At 37.4% G+C, this 20,689-nt stretch overlaps 1 protein-coding gene across 2 annotated transcripts; it reads right to left on the bottom strand.

The window, feature by feature from the left end:
• Positions 1-301: 301 nt before the first annotated feature.
• PCNP (PEST proteolytic signal containing nuclear protein) lies at positions 302-20,446 on the bottom strand. 2 transcript variants are annotated; one of them, XM_070406066.1, is made up of 6 exons: positions 20,347-20,446; positions 14,013-14,124; positions 13,775-13,937; positions 9,770-9,844; positions 4,060-4,115; positions 302-2,105 (listed from the first exon to the last, which is right to left on the bottom strand). In XM_070406066.1, exons 1-6 carry the CDS (start codon positions 20,408-20,410, stop codon positions 1,979-1,981), a joined length of 597 nt encoding a protein of 198 aa, XP_070262167.1. In that variant the 5' UTR covers positions 20,411-20,446; the 3' UTR covers positions 302-1,978. The 2 variants fall into 2 exon arrangements, with proteins under 2 accessions (XP_070262167.1, XP_070262166.1); XM_070406065.1 differs by lacking the exon at positions 14,013-14,124 and having other exon boundaries at positions 13,775-13,989.
• Positions 20,447-20,689: the final 243 nt, after the last annotated feature.

The following is a 20,689-nucleotide window of genomic DNA, read 5'->3' on the forward strand; positions in this document are numbered from 1 at the left end:
CCTCTAAAAATCAAAGAAAATATGTAGAGCTAATGGATGGTAGACACTAGTAAGAGAATACCTTCTAACACTGGATAAGCTTTGGCAGGCTTTTCTACAGCATAGGGCAGACAAACACTCTGGCAGGGGAGGAGAAGGATGCTATAGAACTAAATACTAAATTAGATAGAGTCTAATAAACAATAATTTAAAACCTCCCATTACCTTGGCCAACAATGTGGGCAAAAGCAACAATTGTAACATTTGTTAAAAAACAAAAAAACCCAGTAACAATTAAGCATAATAGAAAATAAGAACACTATTGAGTTTGACAAATTTATTGGTATTTTAGTAAAGACATTCATCTCAGTTATTTCTCTCTCCCATCTTGACCATAGGCTAATATTTCGTTTGAGTCAAGAAAAGAATATGCAGGAGAGGGATTTTAACAGTAAAATAGACAAAAATGAAAAGTTTGCCTACATTAAAGCAAGTTAAATTCATGTATCTTGATATCATTAAATCAAGTAGGTAAGAACTAATAGTTCTATATACATTTCCATTGTTTTACTTGGGACTTACTCTAATAAATGAAAGTGAACAAAGTGTTAGGAATATATACAGGCGGCTTCTCTGGAGTTACTACCTTTTAAAAGAGCTGAGCGATTAGTTACCACCATTAAGACAGTCTGAAGCTGCCTGCAAATTTAACATTGTAGAAGTTTTCAAGGAAATCATTATACTGCATTTTTCTTTTATCTATGACTATACCTTTAAAGATGTGTTTAATTGTCACATTAAAAAAGAATTCATATACAAAAATACAAAAACAAAACAAAACCCTACAACACATAGCTCTAACAAAGTATATGTGGTCAAAGATTCCATAAAATGTTTAAAGATGCATTTTCTTTTCTTCTATTTTCAATATCGAAAATGTGCTTTTGAGAGGCCATTGGTTAATATGCATACACTTAAAATAAACCATTTTATTGTATTAAATAAGGATTCCTGTAGTTAAGTACAAATCAAAATGAATTCACAAATTAGTAACTTAAATGGTATGACAATTACAGAAAGTGCATCTTTCTCATTTTCCATCTTGACACTATGTTGCTTTTTTGCTGTCTGTTACATTTAAAAAAATAAAAACAGCCAAATATTTAAGTATTATGTACATTTAAAATTTTTGGTGATGGTTTGTATTTTAAAAGAAACAGCTTCCTATGACTTGCCTCAAGTCTGGTGGAAATGCGTAGAGGAACTAAGCTAATAACAAAAACCAAGAGAAGCACATTCAAAATACTGATTTACTTTGGTAGCAAATGGTTGTTCTTTGTAGACTAATGAAGGCAGACAAGACCCATTAAGGTGAAGTGGGCTATATCAAATACTCAACTGTTTACATAAAATTAAAAAAATTTTCTTTTAAAGAGCTAAGCCTCTGTATCCACTGATAGCAATGCAATATCTAGTTTGACTTGAAACAAAACAAATGCCCATTAGGGAAAAAAGCAATACTTTAATTTTATCCAATTCACTTTCAGTCAATACTCCAGTAACATTTTCCTCCCAATACAATACTCCCTCTTTATAAGGCTGTTCCTGGGAGCCAGAAAGTTTAGGTTAATAAGGGAGTTAAGTTAGAGTAATTGCTTGCAGTTTAAACAGACAATAACTTTTTTGCTTCCCTCTTAATGTGCTAATAGTTGTGTCTAAAAAAATATGCAATTCTTAGAAAGGTACCATTTCTGATTTTTTTTAAATTATCTGTAACCTTTGGAAACTAATTACATGAAACTACAAAATTAGCAAATGTCTTGAAATCTGTATATAAAACATAAATTACGTCTAATTTCAAACTCTCATTTATTAGTGTACCACTCAATCTTAAAAAAAAAAAGGCGGCTCCAAAGATAGTCTTATATCATTCTTTAAAAAGGAAACTGTTCCTTTTAACTTTACACCCACCCCATGCCCCAATTTCAAAACATATCATTTAATTGTCTTGGTCATGGACATTTCCAAGATGAGATTTTATATTTCGCTCCCATAGCTTCTGGTTATCAGAAAACCCATGCTTTCCTTTATTAAAGGAGTTTGGTCCTGCTGATGTTGGTGTATCCCTGTGTTAAAAGAAAAGAAATTTATTCAAAATGTTATACAAAGCCTTTTGGGCCATGTTTTTAATCATTCAAAACACATTTGTTTAGCACTTATTATAAACATAGGCTGAACATCAGAAGCCCCTACAAAGGTTTTAAAAAATACACTTTCCACAGACCCAGTCCTAAAATTTCAGATTCAGGTCTAAGGAGGGACCAAGCAAATTTGTAGTTTTAACATTTGAGGTGATTATGATACACTAGAGGCCCAGTGCAGGAATTTGTGCACCAGTGGAGTCCCTTGGCCTGGCCTGCAGGATTGGGCTGAAACCAGCTCTCTGACATCCCAAGGGGTCCCGGATTGTGAGAGGGCACAGGCCAGGCTGAGGGACCCCACTGATGCACGATCAGGGCCAGGGAGGGTCACGGGAGGTTGGCCAGGCAGAAAGGGACCACGGGAGGGCTCCAGGGCGTGTCCGGCCCATCTCGCTCAGTTCGGATTGGCCGGACCCCAGCAGCAAGCTAACCTACTGGTCGGAGCCTCTGCCCCCTGGTGGTCAGTGCATATCATAAGAGAGCGGTTGAGTGGCCTTAGCATAATATTAGCATATTATGCTTTGACTGAACAGGTGACCGGTGACCGGACACGTAGCATATTAGGCTTTTATTATATAGGATAGCTAATGGTGGCAACCATTATAGTTTTTAAAAATTGTTGCTATTTTGCTACCTATGGATTCTTCTAAGATTTTTATGGTTTCCCCTCTTACGTTTAAGTCCTTTACCCATTTTGAAATAAAAAAAAAATATATACAAAAAAACAAAACAACTGTTGCTTGCAACCCATTAATAAGGTCATGAAATTAATTTACTGGCTTGTCATCAGCATTTATAAAAAATTGAACTTAAGAAAAACATGAAGATATATCACACACAGAAAGATTTAGGTCATTTTATGAACTCTGTTTCAATTTTACATATTTAGAGAGATGTATACTGGTATTTAGATTGGGTTACAATGCCAGGTATATTTCTTAGATTCCAGTATAAAATGAAGGTACTGGGACTGTTCCCATTTGAATCATAGACCGAAAATCTGAAGGCTGATACCTGTTTATGGACTTGGCAATTAGTTCTTTGGAAGTTCATACATTAAGTAGAAATGGGGACATAGTATGGGTCGATTTAAAGCTAAGCTTTGTTACTAGCTTCTAAATTATCCATTTATGCATACAAAGACAGGAAACTGAACATCATATTAACTTAAAATTAACATTATTTCCATGACAACAGAAACAATAAAGGAAAATTAAAATACTTGTTTTATTTTGGTATGTGACAATTAAGTGACCATGGGAAAAAGGGTATTTATGATCAAGATTAAGTGGTGAGAATATCATAAAAAAAATGAGTGAAAGCCATTTCTTTTTATACCAGAAAACAATTCAATATAAATTTTAAACCAGAACATTGCTCCTAGCTATTTCTTATTTGAAAAAACAAAACAAAGCCGAAACCGGTTTGGCTCAGTGGATAGAGCGTCGGCTTGCGGACTGAAAGGTCCCAGGTTCGATTCTGGTCAAGGGCATGTACCTGGGTTGCGGGCACATCCCCAGTAGGAGATGTGCAGTAGGCAGCTGATTGATGTTTCTCTCTCATCGATGTTTCTAGCTCTCTATCTCTCTCCCTTCCTCTCTGTAAAAAATCAATAAAATATATTTAAAAACAAAACAAAACAAAACATATATATATACATATATATATATATATATATATATGGATTACATGTATCTGAAAAGAAAGTCTTAAATTGTTAATTTTCTTAAAATACTCATAAGATCACTGATTAACTCACAAAACAAAACTGTTATGCTCAATACACAAGAAAAGCCTGAACAATAAAAGATTATGTATAATTTATTCTTGCTCTTAATTCACCATAATTTTCTATAATATTTATGAAAAATTATAATACCTTCCAATATTCTTCATCCTCATCTTTGCTTCTGGAGGCATTTCCTCTGGTTCGCTCTGGAGGGAAAAAAAAAAGAAAAACAGAAGTTAACAGAGATGATTGCATATAGATTTATTAAATTCACTTCATTATAATATGCAAAATTTTATGTCTAAGTCTTTTAGCATTTTCAATTCTGTAAATTTTGATAAAAGAAGAAAATTATTTATCTTAACTACATTTTAAAAAGAAATGCACTTCTAGTGTGCTGGTTTTGCATTAAAACTTTTGGTAAAAACTAGATATTCTAGAATTAAAACCATTTGTTGATTATGTACTACACATTGTGTTAAATGCTTTAATATGCATGATATTTTAAAACTCTTTAACAATTGTACAATGTGGTATGATTAGCATCATTCCCAATCTGCAGGTGAGATAAACAGGTGAAATTGTCCAAGGTCACAAAGCTAATAAACAGCGAAACAACAGAGTGCCAAAGCAAAGACTCTTAACCATCTTACTGGATTATTCCTTCTCAAAAATGTCTCCTTGACTAAAAGATATCTTGAAAGTTCTTTGCTTACTATTTTTTTCCTATTTATAGTTACGGATAAGTTACAATTATGTAAGTTTTTAAGTATAAATTTTGCTGCTGAGCTTAAATATTTTTTTAAAGGGAGTCCTTAAATTAACGGGGTTTCTATTGGTCAAATCTGGGACAATTTGAGCATTATAACCAATTGAATAAAGTAAGAATCCATGAACCCACCACACATATAAATAAGGGAAAGCTCTTCTTTACAGTGCTAAGGGTTAACTAGATAGCTTAATTAGGCAGATAGGAAGGGGGGGGGGGGGGGGGGATGGTCCAGAAAGGATTAAGGCCTTTCTGGCTTGAGCAATTAAAAGCAGCCTGACCTGAGCAGCAGGGAGAGCCTTAGGGGTAATAAAACATCTCCAGCCAGGATAACTGAGAGAGGATCCATGGGGGAGGAATGCACAGATGGGGGCTTGGAGGCACCAAAGTGCTTATCTTACTTTTACAGAGGACAGAAAAATGCCACAGGATAAGGGGGGAGGAAGACATACATTCACAGAGGATAAAGAAAAGTCACAGGATATCAGGAAGGAAACATATTTTCACAAAGGACAGAGGAATGTTGTAAGATAAGGGGAGAGAAAGAGGGGAGCACCAAGTGGGCTTTGAGATTTAAGCTTTGAAACTAATACTGTGTAGCAGAATGACCAATGAGGAAAGCACAGGAGACAGAGACTCAGTAGATTCAGATTACTTAGATTTTTTTTTGAGAGAGAGAGAGACCTTCCCCATTTGGGGACACCTCTGCCTAGATGGAGTTTGTATATGCTTCTAATAAACGTCTACATTTGTATTAAAGAAATCTGTTAGTCCACAAATTCTTCAACTTTGTTGGACAAGAACCCACGAGAAGAATCTGCACCCTGAACCTCACATTTCAACAGTAACAGAAAGAATTATAAAAGTCATTTGGCAAACATTGTAATAACTGGCTCCAGCAAGAATCACCAATGGATGTTAACACTCAAGAGTAAATGCTTGCCCTGGCCGGTGTGGCTCAGTGGATAGAGCGTCAGCCTGGGGACTGAAGGGTCCTGGGTTCAATTCCCAGTCAAGGGCACATGCCCGAGTTGTGGGCTCGATCCCCAGTAGGGGGCGTGCAGGAGGCAGCTGATGCACGATTCTCTCTCCTCATGGATGTTTTCATCTCTCTCTCTTCCTCTCTGAAATTAATAAAAATATATTTTTTAAAAAAAGAGTAAATGCTTAATATGGAACAGAGTGAGGAAATCTCAGCGGGAAGGCGAGGGAGGGTGAGTGGGTGGGAGGTAACCAACCAAGGACCTTGTATGCATATATGCATGGCCCATGGTCACAGACAATGGGGCGGTGAGGGCAGGGGGTGGGGGCGGACTGGAGGAAAAAAGGGGACATATGTAATACTTTCAACAATAAAGATTTATTTTTTTAAAAAAGAGTAAATGCCTATATACCTTCTCAAACAGTATCTCCAATAAGATAAATTTTAATTAGAAAAAAAACAGTGATTTGACAGTACAGAAATCTAGCAGACATCACTTTAACCAAATGATCGAAGTTAATGCTGCCTGTAATGGGACATATTGACAGTATGTGCTCCTTGATATGATACACTGAGAACTTGGCATTACTTCTGTGATATTCCAGATAAAAGGAATGTGAATCTAATCATAAGAAAACACCAGACAAATCCAAACTAAGGAACATTCTACAAAATAACTGTCCTAAAATAATGATAATAACAATAATAAAATAACTGTCCTGAATTCTTCAAAAATGTTAATGCCATGAAATACACGAAAGACCCAGAGACTGCCCAAATTAGACTCTAAAGAGATACAAGAATACCCTTTGTCTAATATGTTTCAGGCTCAGATATATATTCGAGGTTACTTGCCATTTTCTACAGAAAAAGAACCTGATAAATATTTTATTTTGTATGTTTCAGATATTAGTCCTTTGTTGATTTTATTTTTACTTATTTTAGAAATTTTATAAGAGTTTATTTGAGACAAACTGAAGACATATGTTGGGAACCAAATCTCAAACGCTCTCCTCTTTGTTGGTTTTATTTTTTTTGGTATTTTTAAATTGACTTTTTTTTTTTTTTTAATTGAGAGAGAAAGGAAAGGGGAAAGAGAGAAACATCTGTGGGAGAAACATCAATCGGTTGCCTCCCACATGCACTCTGACTGGGGATTGAACATGCAACCCAAGCAGAGTATGTGCCCTGACTGGGAATAGATCCCGTCACCTTTTGGTGTACAGAACAATGCTCCAAACAACTGAGCCACACCAGCCAGGGCCCTGTCTTTGTTGGTTTTAGACAATTGCAAATACCTTGTTCCAGCTTTCATCATTACCTTTGTCAATAATATTATTAAACAGAAATCCTTAATTTTGGTATAATCTAATTAGTCAATTTTACTTAGGGTATGGGGAAAATGTTTTTTATATAAGTTTATTTGAGCCAAGCAGGTAACATATACAGGGGAGCAAGATCTCAAATGCTCTCCAGATAAAGATTTTAGATGCATTGCATTCTTTTATCTAAGAGACAAATTTATTCCTTCCTATCATTACCATCTTATAGCAGAGAAAGAGTGTTGCCTGAACCTGTCCAAAATTTCTTTATAAAATATTTAGAGAAAGCAGTAAGGGATGATGCAAAGAACAGAGGACTAGAAACAAAAAGACCTAAGTTCAACATTTGTGTGCATCCGCACATACTTATGCATATTTTAACTTCTTAACTTCTCCATTTGCAAAATAGAAATAACTGTACCACATGATTCACAGGGATATACGGAAGGTAAAATAAAGTTATGTGAAAAGATACCCCAATTGTTAGGTATTCAAAAAAGAAAACAAACAAACAACACAAATTGTTAGGTATTCAGAGTAAGCAATTACTGCCCTCAATGGATAGAGCATGGGCCTGTGGACTGAAGGGTCCAGGGTTCGATTCTGATAAAGGTCATGTGCCCGGGTTGCCGGCTCAATCCCCAGCAGGGGACAGTCGGTCAATGATTCTCTCTCATCATTGATGTTTCTATCTCTCTCTCTCCCTTCTTCTCTGAAATCAATAAAAATATATTTAAAACGAGAAACAACAACAACAAAAAAACCCCCAAAAACAAAGAAAGCAATTACTACTATGTATTTATTGCTTATAATTTCCAGCCTCTCCACTTTTACACATGCTGTTTCCTTCTTCCTATATTGTCCTCATACACTCTGTTAAGAATGTCAAAATGACAGAAAACAGTAAATATTATTTGTTAGTACTTTTTAAACCTTCCTGGGGAGAATGGGGCAATGAAATACATTTTTTCTTCAATAAAATCTCACTTTGGGTTCCCAATTATCAAACAGATACAAGAATTTCTGTAAGTAAACAGGGCAGGAGACCAGAGCCCTGTTTGTTAGGTATCATCACCTTCCAGCACAGTAGCTCCTGAAACATTTCAAGAGAACACCAGAACTCTGAAAAATAGTTTAAAAATCTATGTTCTAAATAGAGCCTTCATTTCACAGTTTAAAAACTACAGCTCCAAAAAGGTAAAGTGATTTATGCACAGGCTTTCTACTGGTTAAGAACTGGACAAACAGGAAAAGAATTCAGGTCTCCTGACTGCCAATCTAGTGGTCTTTTCAGGTATCTAGTACCAGCCTCTTTCTTTCCCTGAATTCCACATCACTTCATCTCCAGGTACCTTTGATTTTTATTTTGTACTATTTTATGTATAAGTCTCTGCTCTAGAAGGCTGAGTTCCTAGGGAAACTTGTCTGATTTACCTTTGTAATCTCACTGTGCCTAGCATATAGAAAGTACTCAAATGTGTAGAATGAGTAAAGGTCCAAAGAATACAGTGATGACCAGTTATTCTTTACCTACTGACCTGGGATCCAAGCATTTCACATTTATCCTTGGCCAAAACTAAAAAAATCTCCAGCACAGTCAAATGGAGCTGCTTAGTATTTACCACCGTGATTTGAAAATTGACGTCTTAGCTTACAAAAGTATTCCTTGGTTTGTCAAAATCCTACCTAATGTTTCAATACCCAACTCATATTTCTTCTGTTATATATTCTTCCCAATCACTCCTACCCCAGTGTTTGTGCTCCTCCGAATGTATAATTCTTATCCAGATTCCTTTTGGGAGCGATTTACTCATGTATCCAGTAACACTTAATTGTTATATAATGGGGTCAAATCTTAAAAAATGAGGGTTAGTTTCTAAAGTCAGAGTCTAAGGAAAAGTCAAAATTATGCTTAAAATTCCATAGTCATTCACAAGCATAGTGAGAGAGAGACCCTATGAGGGGCATGAAGGGACTAGGACTGCCTATGACAGCAGATAAGCATCTTATGTTTACTCTGGAATACGAATTCATTGAGTGAAACTTCTAGCAGAATCACCTGCACTATTTAATTGTTATTCCTCACAGGGATAAAGGGAGAAACCAATACAGCTGCCTCATGGGGATAAAGGAAGAATCAGTTCTATTATTAAAATGTCTCATCACTGAAGACTTCAGCTATAAAAATTATTAAAGGCAGTATTCAATTTTTTTTGGATGCTACATACTTCCTAGTACATACATGTATTATCTATCCATATAAAAGCCCAGCAACTCTTAGGACAGAACGACCGGTCGCTATGATGTGCACTGACCCCCAGGGGGCAGGCGCTGAACACAGGAGCTGCCCCCCTCGTGGTCAGTGCACTCCCACAGTGGGAGTGCTGCTCAGACAGAAGCCGTGGCAGCACTAAGGAGCGGTGAGCCAAGTGGTAAGGAGCAAGCAGGCAGGTGGTTAGGAGTGAAGGGTCCTGGATTGTGAGAGGGCGCAGGCTGGGCTGAGGGACCCCCCCACACACAAATTTTGTGCATCAGGCCTCTAATTCATAAGAAGCATTTATCAATGATTAAGTTCCTTGCCCCCAGAGTTAACAATATTTTAAATAACCCTACAACCAAATATAATAAATAGAAATATCCAGATTTCACAGATGTCTCACACACAGAAACTGATCAGAGTTGTAAAGGAAATTCACTAGTACCATTAACACAACCTATAATCTGCCACTAACATCTTTCTTAAAGAACTGGTTAAAGTAAAATAAACAAAACTGGGTGTCAACTTACATCTTCATCTTCATTAAAAGCTGCTGCTACTGAAAGGGTTTTTGGAGCAAGAGTTGGAACAGTTTCTTTAGGTTTCTGAAGAAAAAAACATATTAAAGAGTATGACATAACATCTACACAGGCTTAATGATATAAATAATTTATCATCAAATATTAAACTTTGTTTTCATAGAAATAGTAAGAAACTCAGAAAAAACTTTGGACAAATCCATTCTTTCTTTTTGAAAATGTGGGTTATCAATGGGTAGCTTTTTACTTTATTGTCCATTTTTTCCCTCTTATAAAAGATTTCCTAGTTAGGACCTATAATTTAGTATCATTTGGCTAAGGGGCACCTGGGACAGGTAAGAGAAAATTATCAGTATTACTTTCCCATTGTAACATTAAAATTAAGTAGTGTACCTTGGGAACATAAAAAGACTCCAAGGCTCATCTTTCTACTAGCTAGCTTCCTGCCCTATAGCCTATATAAGCATGCTTCATTCATAGCATCTCTTCTAATCTGTTTGAAGTAAATTGTCCTCAGTACGTATCTCCAATCCTCTCACCACCCATTCAGTCTTCAACCCACTGCAATTTGGCTTTCTCCCTTACCATTCTCCACGATTCCTCACTCAACTAGAATCAGGTGACCCTGATTATATAATCACCAATGACAAGTGTGCTACTTTTGACTCTAATCATCAGTTCCTTTTTTGCTTTTCATTTTATTTTTAAATATATTTTATTGATTTCAGAGAGGAAGGGAGAGGAAGAGAGAGAGAGAACTATCAGTGATAAGAGAGCATCATTGATCGGCTGCCTCCTGCACGCCCCACACTGTGGGTCAAGCCCGCAACCCGGGCATGTTCCCTGACTGGGAATCGAACTGTGACCTCCTGGTGCACAGGTCGACGCTCAACCACTGAGACATGCTGGCTGGGCACCAGTTCCTTTTTTAAAACACCCCTACCTTGCCCAGCCGGTGTTGCTCAGTGTTTAAGCGTCCACCTATGAACTAGGAGGTCAAGGTTCGATTTCCCGTCAGGGCACATGCCCAGATTGTGGGCTTGATCCCCAGTAGGGGTGTGCAGGAGGCAGCCGATCAATGATGCTCTCTTATCACTGATAGTTCTCTCTCTCTCCCTTCCTCTCTGAAATCAATAAAAATACATTTAAAAATAAAAACACCCCTACCTTTGCCTCTGTGACACTGTTTTTTATTGGCAATTTTCCTAATTCTCTGACCTTTTATTCTCTTTTCTCCCTCCTGTTCCCCTTCAAATGACAGGTACCCTAAATTCTGTCTTTAGTAACCTTTCCTTCTCTATTCTCCCCTGGTCAACTCCATCCATCCCAAACCAAGTATGTTAAACTCCCCCACCTTCTAATCCTTTGTACAGAGTGAGGTATATGGTGATGTTTCTAAAATGCAAAACCATTTAAGTAGCAATATTCTTTATAATGTTCTATGGCTCTGCTAGAATCTAAAGAATAAGGCCAAATTACATTATGGAATGCAAGTCCTTTATGATTTGATCCTATGGTCTCATTTGGGGGCTTTCTATTTTATATTCACCTTCCAAACACTTTCCAAGTACAATTTCCTGAATGTACTGTATGGCTTCATATATAAACTGCTTTTACATGAAATTCCTTTTATCTGAGATGCCCTTCGCTTCCTGCCTGCACTTAAGGCAAACTCAAACATCACTTTATCAGTGAAATTTTCTCTGACCTGCAACAAAATTAACCATCCCTTCTTCTATAACACACACAAATATTTTTATAAACAATATTTGCTTCTGAAGGAATAAGAAATGTTAATTTGGAGATTATACATAGTGACTCTAGAACAGGGGTGGGCAAACTTTTTGACTCGAGGGCCACAATGGGTTCTTAAACTGGACCGGAGGGCCGGAACAAAAGCATGGATGGAGTGTTTGTGTGAACTAACATAAATTCAAAGTAAACATCATTACATAAAAGGGTACGATCTTTTTTTTTTTTTTTTTTAGTTTTATTCATTTCAAATGGGCCAGATCCGGCCCGCGGGCCATAGTTTGCCCACGGCTGCTCTAGAAACACCCTTCAATCTTTTAAAGAACTCATGTATTTGTTGTAGGTACAACATAAGACACCAGGTAAGTATTTGTTGGTTGATCGGACTACCTTTTCACATCACATAATCAACAACAATTCCAACTATTTCTTATATCTTACATCTCTACTCCCCAAGAAAATTATGTTTGCACTATCATTTATTTTATAAAAATAGGTTTTTGTTTTCCAAAGATTAGTTTTACTGAGTAGGCTTTTTCAAACATAACCCTCCCATCTAATATGATCAGGCATTACTAAATTGCTAAATGTGAATTAGGGATTTATATATCCAATTGAAGGGGTGTGTTGAACCACAGTAAAATTTATTATCAAGGGGAACATCTGTATAAGAAGTGTACATTAGAATACATTTTTAATCACTATCAAAAAAAGTAAATTTTGCCTTAACCGTTTTGGCTCAGTGGATAGAGTGTCGGCCCTCAGACTGAACGGGTCCCGGATTCGATTCTGGTCCAGGGCACGTGCAGGATCCCTAGCCCCATCCTAGCTACCGTTGGGGTGTGTTTGGGAGGCAACCAATTGGTGTGTCTCTCTCACTTTGATGTTTCTCTCTCTGTATCTCCCCCTCCCTTCCACTCGCTCTAAAAAATATATCATTGGGTGAGGATTAAAAACAAAAAAAATATTTATGCAGGTAATTCTATGCAACTTAAAAAAAGAGATTAAACAAAAAAATCAGTTCTGATAGGGAGACGAGTCTTAAGTAATGAAGTTACAAGCTGAATGTCTTGATGGAAGTGGGAGTTCTGAGAAATGGTAGCTTTTAAAATTAGCAGTGTGGGTCACACTTATAGTAGAAACTTGATCCATATCAGATTTAAAGTTCTTTGAATGAACATCTAATGCAGAAAAAAGCTGTATGCATCTAGCAACTGAGCATTAATTTTCACAGAAAAGATATGAATAAACTCAAAAGCAATTTTAGGATTTTTCTCCTTACACAAGAATATAACTATTTTCTAAAGCTAACAGCAATACAACATATAAGTAACTTTTCTTCTTAAAGAAGAGATCTATTTGGATAAACCATATAAAATAGTTATAGTCAAATTTCTAAACCTCATATGCTTCAATCTAGTATTTCAAATACTTTCCAGATACTCCATAGTTCGTAAATATTGATTCATGGTTTAAACAAGGGATCAAGCCCTGCCAGTGTGGCTCAATGGCTGAGCAACGACCTATGAACCTGGAGGTCATGGTTCAATTCCCGGTCAGGGCACATGCCCAGGTTGTAGGCTCGATCCCCAGTGTGGGGTGTGCAGGAGACAGCCTATCAGTGATTCTCTCTCATCAGTGGTGTGTGTTTGTTTCTTTTCTTTTTTTTTTTTCATCATCATTGATGTTTCTATCTCCCTCACCCTTCCTCTCTCGGAAATCAATAAAAATATATTTTAAAAAAACCACACATGCACAAAAACCCCCACAAGGGATGAAAAGTTATCTGTAAGGAACTACTGTCACAGGCTATCAATGAAGGTCCTCGTGCAGCTCCAAAATAAGATAATCAGGAAGCTCTTCTTAGCAAGGAATATTTTGCTAATATTAACCTTTTAAGATAAAATAATTTCTAGAGATATTATTTTTAATATTGCTAGAATTGAAAGATATGAAAAATAAGCTAAAATTCTTTCTGAAAAAATTTTAAGAGGTTTTGCTCAACTTAGGAAAATTCCAAGCTATTACTTGTAGTTGTTTCTTATATTCCAAACCTTTTTAAAATAAAAAAAAAACTTTATTAAGATATAGTTCATCCAGGTCTTTCTTGAACATGGAGCTAATAACTCCTTAAATACCTATAGGTACACTTTTATACTTCATATACCTAACTCAGTGAAAGCAGGTTTCCAAAACAAATTCTTAAGACCCATTATGAATATCATATATAAAATAACAACTCACACTTGATCCAAGTTTGATGGATATGGCGGAGGCTTTCTTTGTCGTCTGACTACCTATGGCAAATCCAAACTTGGAGATCTTTGTAGGCTTTGTTGGGAGGTCTGCAGCTTCTTCTTCAGCTGATCGCTTCTCAGCGCTGCGACTGGAACTTTCCCCTCCATTACTGGAAGAAACAGTCTTAGTTTTCACAGGTTTTTCTGCTTCTTCTTCAGGTCCTGGTGAAGTCGAAACAACTTACCAAGATGAGCTATTTTTACTGAGCAGACTGACGGGAGCAGCAACCTCAAAAAGCATCGTTATAAGGAAGATACCTCTGCAGTTGTCACCTACTGACCCAACAGTCTCATCCACTGTTTGTTAGAGTATACAACAGGAACTGAGATTGTGGCAGTAGAAGAGGCTCCCATGAATTAACTAGCATAAAATACAGAGCAATTTAAAATTATAAACAGAGTTCACAGAAAGTAAAGACCCTTCAACTAACAGTTAAGTTGTACAATAATCTAGTTATTTGTGAGATTTTGTTTAGAAATTAAGGTCTGTAAATTGTTCTACACAAACTAGTTTGTGAGCAATTAGTCACATCATAGGATAATACATTTGACTAATAAGTTCCAATATTCTTCAATAATGTACTATTAGTTATACAAAGTACCTAGTTATAAACAGCCATTATTACCTGAACTACAGTTATAAACAGCCATTATTACCTGAACTACAATGTTAGTAAAGCCTGGAATAGCTTTCTTGAGTGATGTGTTCCTCATGTACATCTCACACAATCTTTAAAGGAACTTTAAAGAAGACTACAAAGGTTATCACCCTTTGAGTACTTCTCCTCTGAAAGCTTGGTTATTATCACCTGTTTTAAGTTACCCTTAAGAGCTTTTAACAATCATAATTGGATAGGGGGTAATGTGGGGATAAGGACACATATGTAATAACTTAATAAAAAAAATAAAAAAACGATAAAAAAAACCTTAGCAAAAAAGAGTTTAGTGGGTTACCCCTTGGACCCCTCCTTATGTGGGAGTCTGTATTTGCTCCCAATAAATTTCCACTCTTTTCATCTATACATATAAAAAAAAAAACCCACAAAAAAACCAAAAAAACAATCATACTTAGGTTTATACATTATTTTTAATCATGAAAGAAAGATGAGCTAATTATAATTTCAAACAGTAGAAGGCATGCATACAAGATGTTTTTCAGTAATTTTGCTCCTGTTTGCATTAATAAATGATGAAATGAGTTCACATCTCAGATATGTTATACAAGGCTATTTAAGAACATATTGGAAGGTAAGACAGAAGGCTGGCTATTATTAAAATTCGTATTTTCTTTCCCCAGTTTACCAATTCACTCTATGGGATGTATTCTGCTACAATGGATGGATTTATTTATGCTCTAAGGGATAGCTCTGACAATAGTTAAGAAACAGTACAAAAAGCCTGAATGCAGGGGAAGGGAGGAAATTAAACACAGACTGACAAGTAACTGATTAAAATAAAAAAGGGTAGGCTATATATCTCAATCTATATAATTTGGAATTGTAGAGTCTCTAGTTAATAAGCACTTTGAACAGAACATCTGATTTTGTTGAGAGGAAAAATAACTCTTAATTTCCTTTGGACAAGGAGTGAGAGTTGTAATGACAATGTAGGAAAGAAATTAAGCAGGATTAGGTTTTGGGATTTCCCCAGGAGGTGCCATTTACTTACTCAGATATGAAATTACAAAAGTACCTGAAGAAAGAAAGATTACTATTCAATAGCTAAAATGCAGAACTCAATTTAGAATTTCTTTTTAAAAAATATAATGTATGTGGTGGTTGCCAGAGGGAAGTGGGGAGATGGAAAAGGGGGTCCCAATATATGGTGTCAGGAGATTTGACTTTGGGTGGTGGGCACATGGTACAATATACAGACCTTGTAACACAGAAACCCACACCTGAAACCTATATGGTTCATGTCGACCCAATAAATTTAAATTAAAAATAAATTTAAAAAAGGATTATGTAAAGTTTTTTCAAAGTCTAAGTTTATAACTAAAATAGTTTATGCTAAACTATATTCTGCTTTCTATTTATAGTTTTTTTATTGTTTAAAGTATTACATGTCCCCCTTTTTCCCTGATTGACCCCCACCCCCAGCAACTCCCATCCCCAAGGGCAAACCCCCATCTATTTATAATTTTAATCACGTATAACATTTACAGTAAACCCAAACAGTGATAACTTCTCTGTGATTGATACACAGCTAAAATTGAAAACTCTTCAAATTGGAATATATAGAAATTCTGAAAATAAATAAAAACAAATAGTGCAAAGAACATTTAGTTTTAATTGTAGTATAACTGCTCTTTGAACTGTGACTCAAGTGTTATATAATTAGTCAAGATTTCCTGTTCTTTTAAAACCCATCTTTACCTAATTCCAGGTCTCCTGTTATCCAGAAAATATTTTTGAAACAAAAAATAATCTTCAAAAATTAAAGCATAAATAATAAGTGAAAATAGAATTCTTACTACAATATTAATAACATTAAGTGTGATAACTAGCTGAACTAGTAATGTGCTAATACAGGGAACACAATAGTATCTGTCCAATTGCATCATGCTATAGGGAAGAGATTTCTAGAGACTGCTCTAGAAAAAGGGAGCATGAAAAGGGAGCTGGGAAAACTATCATTAAGTAAGTAATCAACTGGCAGCAACTCAATTATATTCACATTTGTATTTTTGTCATCTGAAGAAGCAAACTATTAAGACCACCTACATCTCAGATGCACACTGAAGATTAAAGCATACTATGTCTATTAGGTCATTTTCACACATGGCTGATTCCAGATCAGCAATTTATTTTTGGCTATAGAAAACTAGCCTTGCTCACTCTCAATAAGTTTTTGGTGTTTTTTTTTTTTGTTTTTTTTTTGTAAGCAATTGTGAATACTCAGTAGCTTTAGGAAACATTTATTCTTCAATAAAAGGTAGGGGGGGAAAAGGGAGTGAAGGAAGGTGGATGCACTATTAGTACTCATTACACTTTTCGTGGACTGAACTGTTATTTTTTCATGCAATCCTCTTCTAACAATTACGTAGTAAGATACATGAAACATTTAGGAAATATAGCAAAATGAAATAAGCAATTGATGTAAGGGGGAAATATGACAGCCAAATCTATGTTATTATCAGTGTGATTATTATAATTTCTGCAATTATAGAGAGAGCTCATTAGAACATTATTTCAATCTAATGTAAGCTTTGAAACATACCATTAAAAATCAACATCAATTCTTAATTTTATTAAGTGCTTTCCTTTAAACACAACATGTACTACTTTAATATTTAGGGGTTTTAATAAAAACTGCTGTTTTCAATGTATTTAATGAGATGTTTTCTATTTTGAGACTGGAAAACAAAAATTTGAATGACCAAAGATTTTTGAAAATTTTTGGCAATGTGATTTATATTTTAAAGGATGAATAAGTATATGGTCAACTTTTTAAAAATAAAAAAATAATGTATAACAAAACATGGACAGTTATATCAAACTACTATATTTTTTATCAAGGGATATTTTATTAAAAGGGATTTTATCTAGTTTATATTCATTCTGAACAAAGTGTGTTGATTAGTTAATATGAAATTAAATTACACATTGTACAAACATTTTTCCCCCCATTGAATGGTTGGGGAGAGGAGTGCCTTGGGGCATAAAGGTATCTTACTTTCAAAAAAATTACCTATTTAAGAAAGTAAGTTTAGGGGTATCCTTCATGACCCATTTACACACTGGTAGCTCTTCGCCTGAAAAAAGGGTACACAGCCATCTCCCTAACAGATTAAATGAGAACATATCCAAGACCTATAGCCTGGCATAATAAATGTCAATTTCATTAGATAGATCTTAGATAACCTACAATATCCTGAAATGGCCATGATTATGATATGAATAGCTCTTCTCTAAAATTTCTATTTATTTCAAGGAGATACAAAAATTCAGCCATGCCCTAAACCGTTTGGCTCAGTGGATAGAGAGTCAGCCTTCGGACTGAAGGGTCCCGGGTTCGATTCCAGTCAAGGGCATGTACCTTGGTTGCGGGCACATTCCCAGTAGGGGGTGTGCAGGAGGCAGCTGATCGATGTTTCATCGATATTTCTAACTCTCTATCCCTCTCTCTTCCTCTCTGTAAATAATCAATAAAATATATTTTTTAAAAATCTACCTAAGGCCTCACCCTTAGCATTATCTCTTCTCTTATTCACATAAATTCATGTTAACTATGAAAGTAATCACACAAAAAATACTTATACTTCCAATTTACTGGACTATTCAATAGAAATTAAAAACCAGAATATTCTCTAAATAAACCCTTAAAATAAACTTCATAGTATTTCAAAAACAGTGGCTACTGGCCACAAAATGAACAATTTAGCAATATCCACTCTATTAAATATTGTAACTATGATTCCTTTGTACAACTTCATTATAAATACCTGACATTAGCCCAGCTGGTGTGACTCAAAGGTTGAACAACAACCTATAGAACCAGGAGGTCACAATTTGATTCCTGGTCAGGCATATGCCTGGGTTGTGGGACTGATCCCCAGTGAAGGGTGTGCAGGAGGCAGCTGATCAATGATTCTCTCTCATCATTGATGTTTCTATCTCCCTCTCCCTGTCTGTCTGAAATCAATAAAAATATATTTTTAAAAAACAGCTAACATTAAAAAATGGTTTATATGTGCCCTGGCTGGTGTGGCTCAGTTGGTTGGAGCGTGTCCCTACACCAAAAGAAAGGTTGTGGGTTTGGTTCCCACTCAGGGCACATGCCCAGGTTGCAGGTTTCATGCCCAGTTGGGTGTGTGAGGGAGGCAAAGAATAAATATTTTTCTCTTTCCCTCAAAACAACAATAAAAATCCCACAATTAAATAGATAAACAAAATGGTACCTTCTCTATTTTTAAAAAAAGGTTATGTGCTACAGCACTATTTTCTTGTAAAGGAAAGCACACCTGAGACAAATAATGTATACGTTATTAAGGGTTATTATTCTAAGTCATCTAGAAGGAGTCCATAATAATTTTAATACCAATTAATAAAGATAATTTTATACCACCTACCACTCTCCCCCAAAACATGCTAAAACAGAAACATCAATATTCATACTAAAGCTAATTACCCCTACTGAAGGGGTGGTGGAAAAATTATATAGTGGAATTATGCTAACACTTTGACAGCATATTAAATACACCTCCTATACTTTCAGTCAAGAGAGTTAAAAAAAAAAAGCCAGTTTAAAAGCTAGATAAGATTCTTTAGGCTATCGATTTTTCTTCTTCAAATCACTAATTTTTAAATGTAACTTTACTCGATACTTTCCAAGACAATTTTTGAAGGGAAAAAAGTCCCTAATGAGATAGTAAATAACCAGGGGAGAGGGGAGGGAGGAGTATGGCTCCACTAATAACCACTGTACCTATTTTTTTAAAAAGGAACTTGTGGGTCCAAAGTAACTGAACAATTACACTTTTCTCAAGGCAGTTCACATTCAACATCCTATTAACAGTTGTTAATAGCTGCCTTCAAATGCCATCAATGTCCTGTATTTTCTCATATGAAATACTGTCAGAAAGAAGAACTGGAGGGAGCTGGGGAGTAATGCTGAAAAGGTTCTAAAGATACTACGATCAGCTCGCACGTGTTCAATTAGGTGCCTTGTTACGACAAAGGGTGGCTGGAGGCGTTGCGTTTCTTTTCCTGAAAGCACGACACCTGAACGTACAGGGGCGGAGGGGACAAAACCAAGCCAGCCTGCGTGCACATCGCAACAAAATACAGGAAGAGTTACACGAGCCTCTGCTGGCACCTGAGCATCTGGCCTGCAGACAGCTGGCGACAGCCTGACTCGGAAAAGGCAGACACCCCAAAGCCGGGCAACCAAGCCCTAACCCTGGACCCCGCAGCTGCAACCAGCCGGCGGGCAGACAAAGGTTTCCTTCCCCCTTTCCTCCGCCGCCTCCACCCAGCCCGGGACAGGGTCAGTATTCGGCTGGAAAATAAAGGGACGGGAATAAATGCCGGGGCCGTCCACCTCCCCAGCGCCAAGCGGCAGACGATCCGCTAGGTGTAACCGAGAGGGCGGCACCGTCGGAAACTTGGCGATCGGCCGGCTCCCGCGGCCGCCGGCGGAGGCTCCCACCGAGTGCGCCTGTGCGCGGTGAGATGCGCGTCTCCAGGGCGGCGGTAGCGCCTCCCGCACCGCCGCGCCGGGTCCCACCCGAGTTCCGTTCCCCTCTCTAGCGCCCATCTCCCTTCTCCTCGGAGGCGGGGCCTCCGGGGGGCCAGGAGGTGACGAACTGGGGCCGACTATCCGCCGTCGAGGAGGCGATGCGGACACCGGATCCCCGCGGGCCGCGCCGGGCGTGCCCAGGGTTCATCTGGGCCCAGCACCTGGCCGGGCGAGCGCCAGGTCCGTCCATTCTCGCCGCACCCGCCGCCCTCCACCCCGGGAGCTCAAACAAAGACCCAGAGCATCCCGCTCAGCCCGCGACGCTGGGGTTGTGTTCACCTCCGGCGGCTCCAGCTCGCTGCGGCTTCTCCGGCTTCTCCTCTCCCGCCTTCCCGTCCGCCATCTTCCCCGCCGCGGCCTCCCTGCAGCCACGCCAAGGACGTCACGGCTCCGCCCAGTAACCATGGAGACGCGGCGCCGCGGGCGGGGCGGCAGCCTAGAGCGGCCCCGGAGAGCGAAAACGGAACTGCAGGTGACTTCGGAGCCCAGCCGCCTCTGAAGGGAGGGCGGCCCCCATGAGGACTGGTGCAGGCTTTTCACGAGATATCGGTTTTGTTTTCACGGCGCAGAGAGGTGAGGGGAGGGGTGCATATCAGATATTTACATTACAATTCATAACAGT

The sequence above is a fragment of the Myotis yumanensis genome, unplaced genomic scaffold, assembly GCF_028538775.1.
Source record: "Myotis yumanensis isolate MYYU_CA2020_CCGP unplaced genomic scaffold, mMyoYum1.0.hap1 SCAF_2, whole genome shotgun sequence".
Classification (NCBI taxonomy): Eukaryota; Metazoa; Chordata; class Mammalia; order Chiroptera; family Vespertilionidae; genus Myotis; species Myotis yumanensis.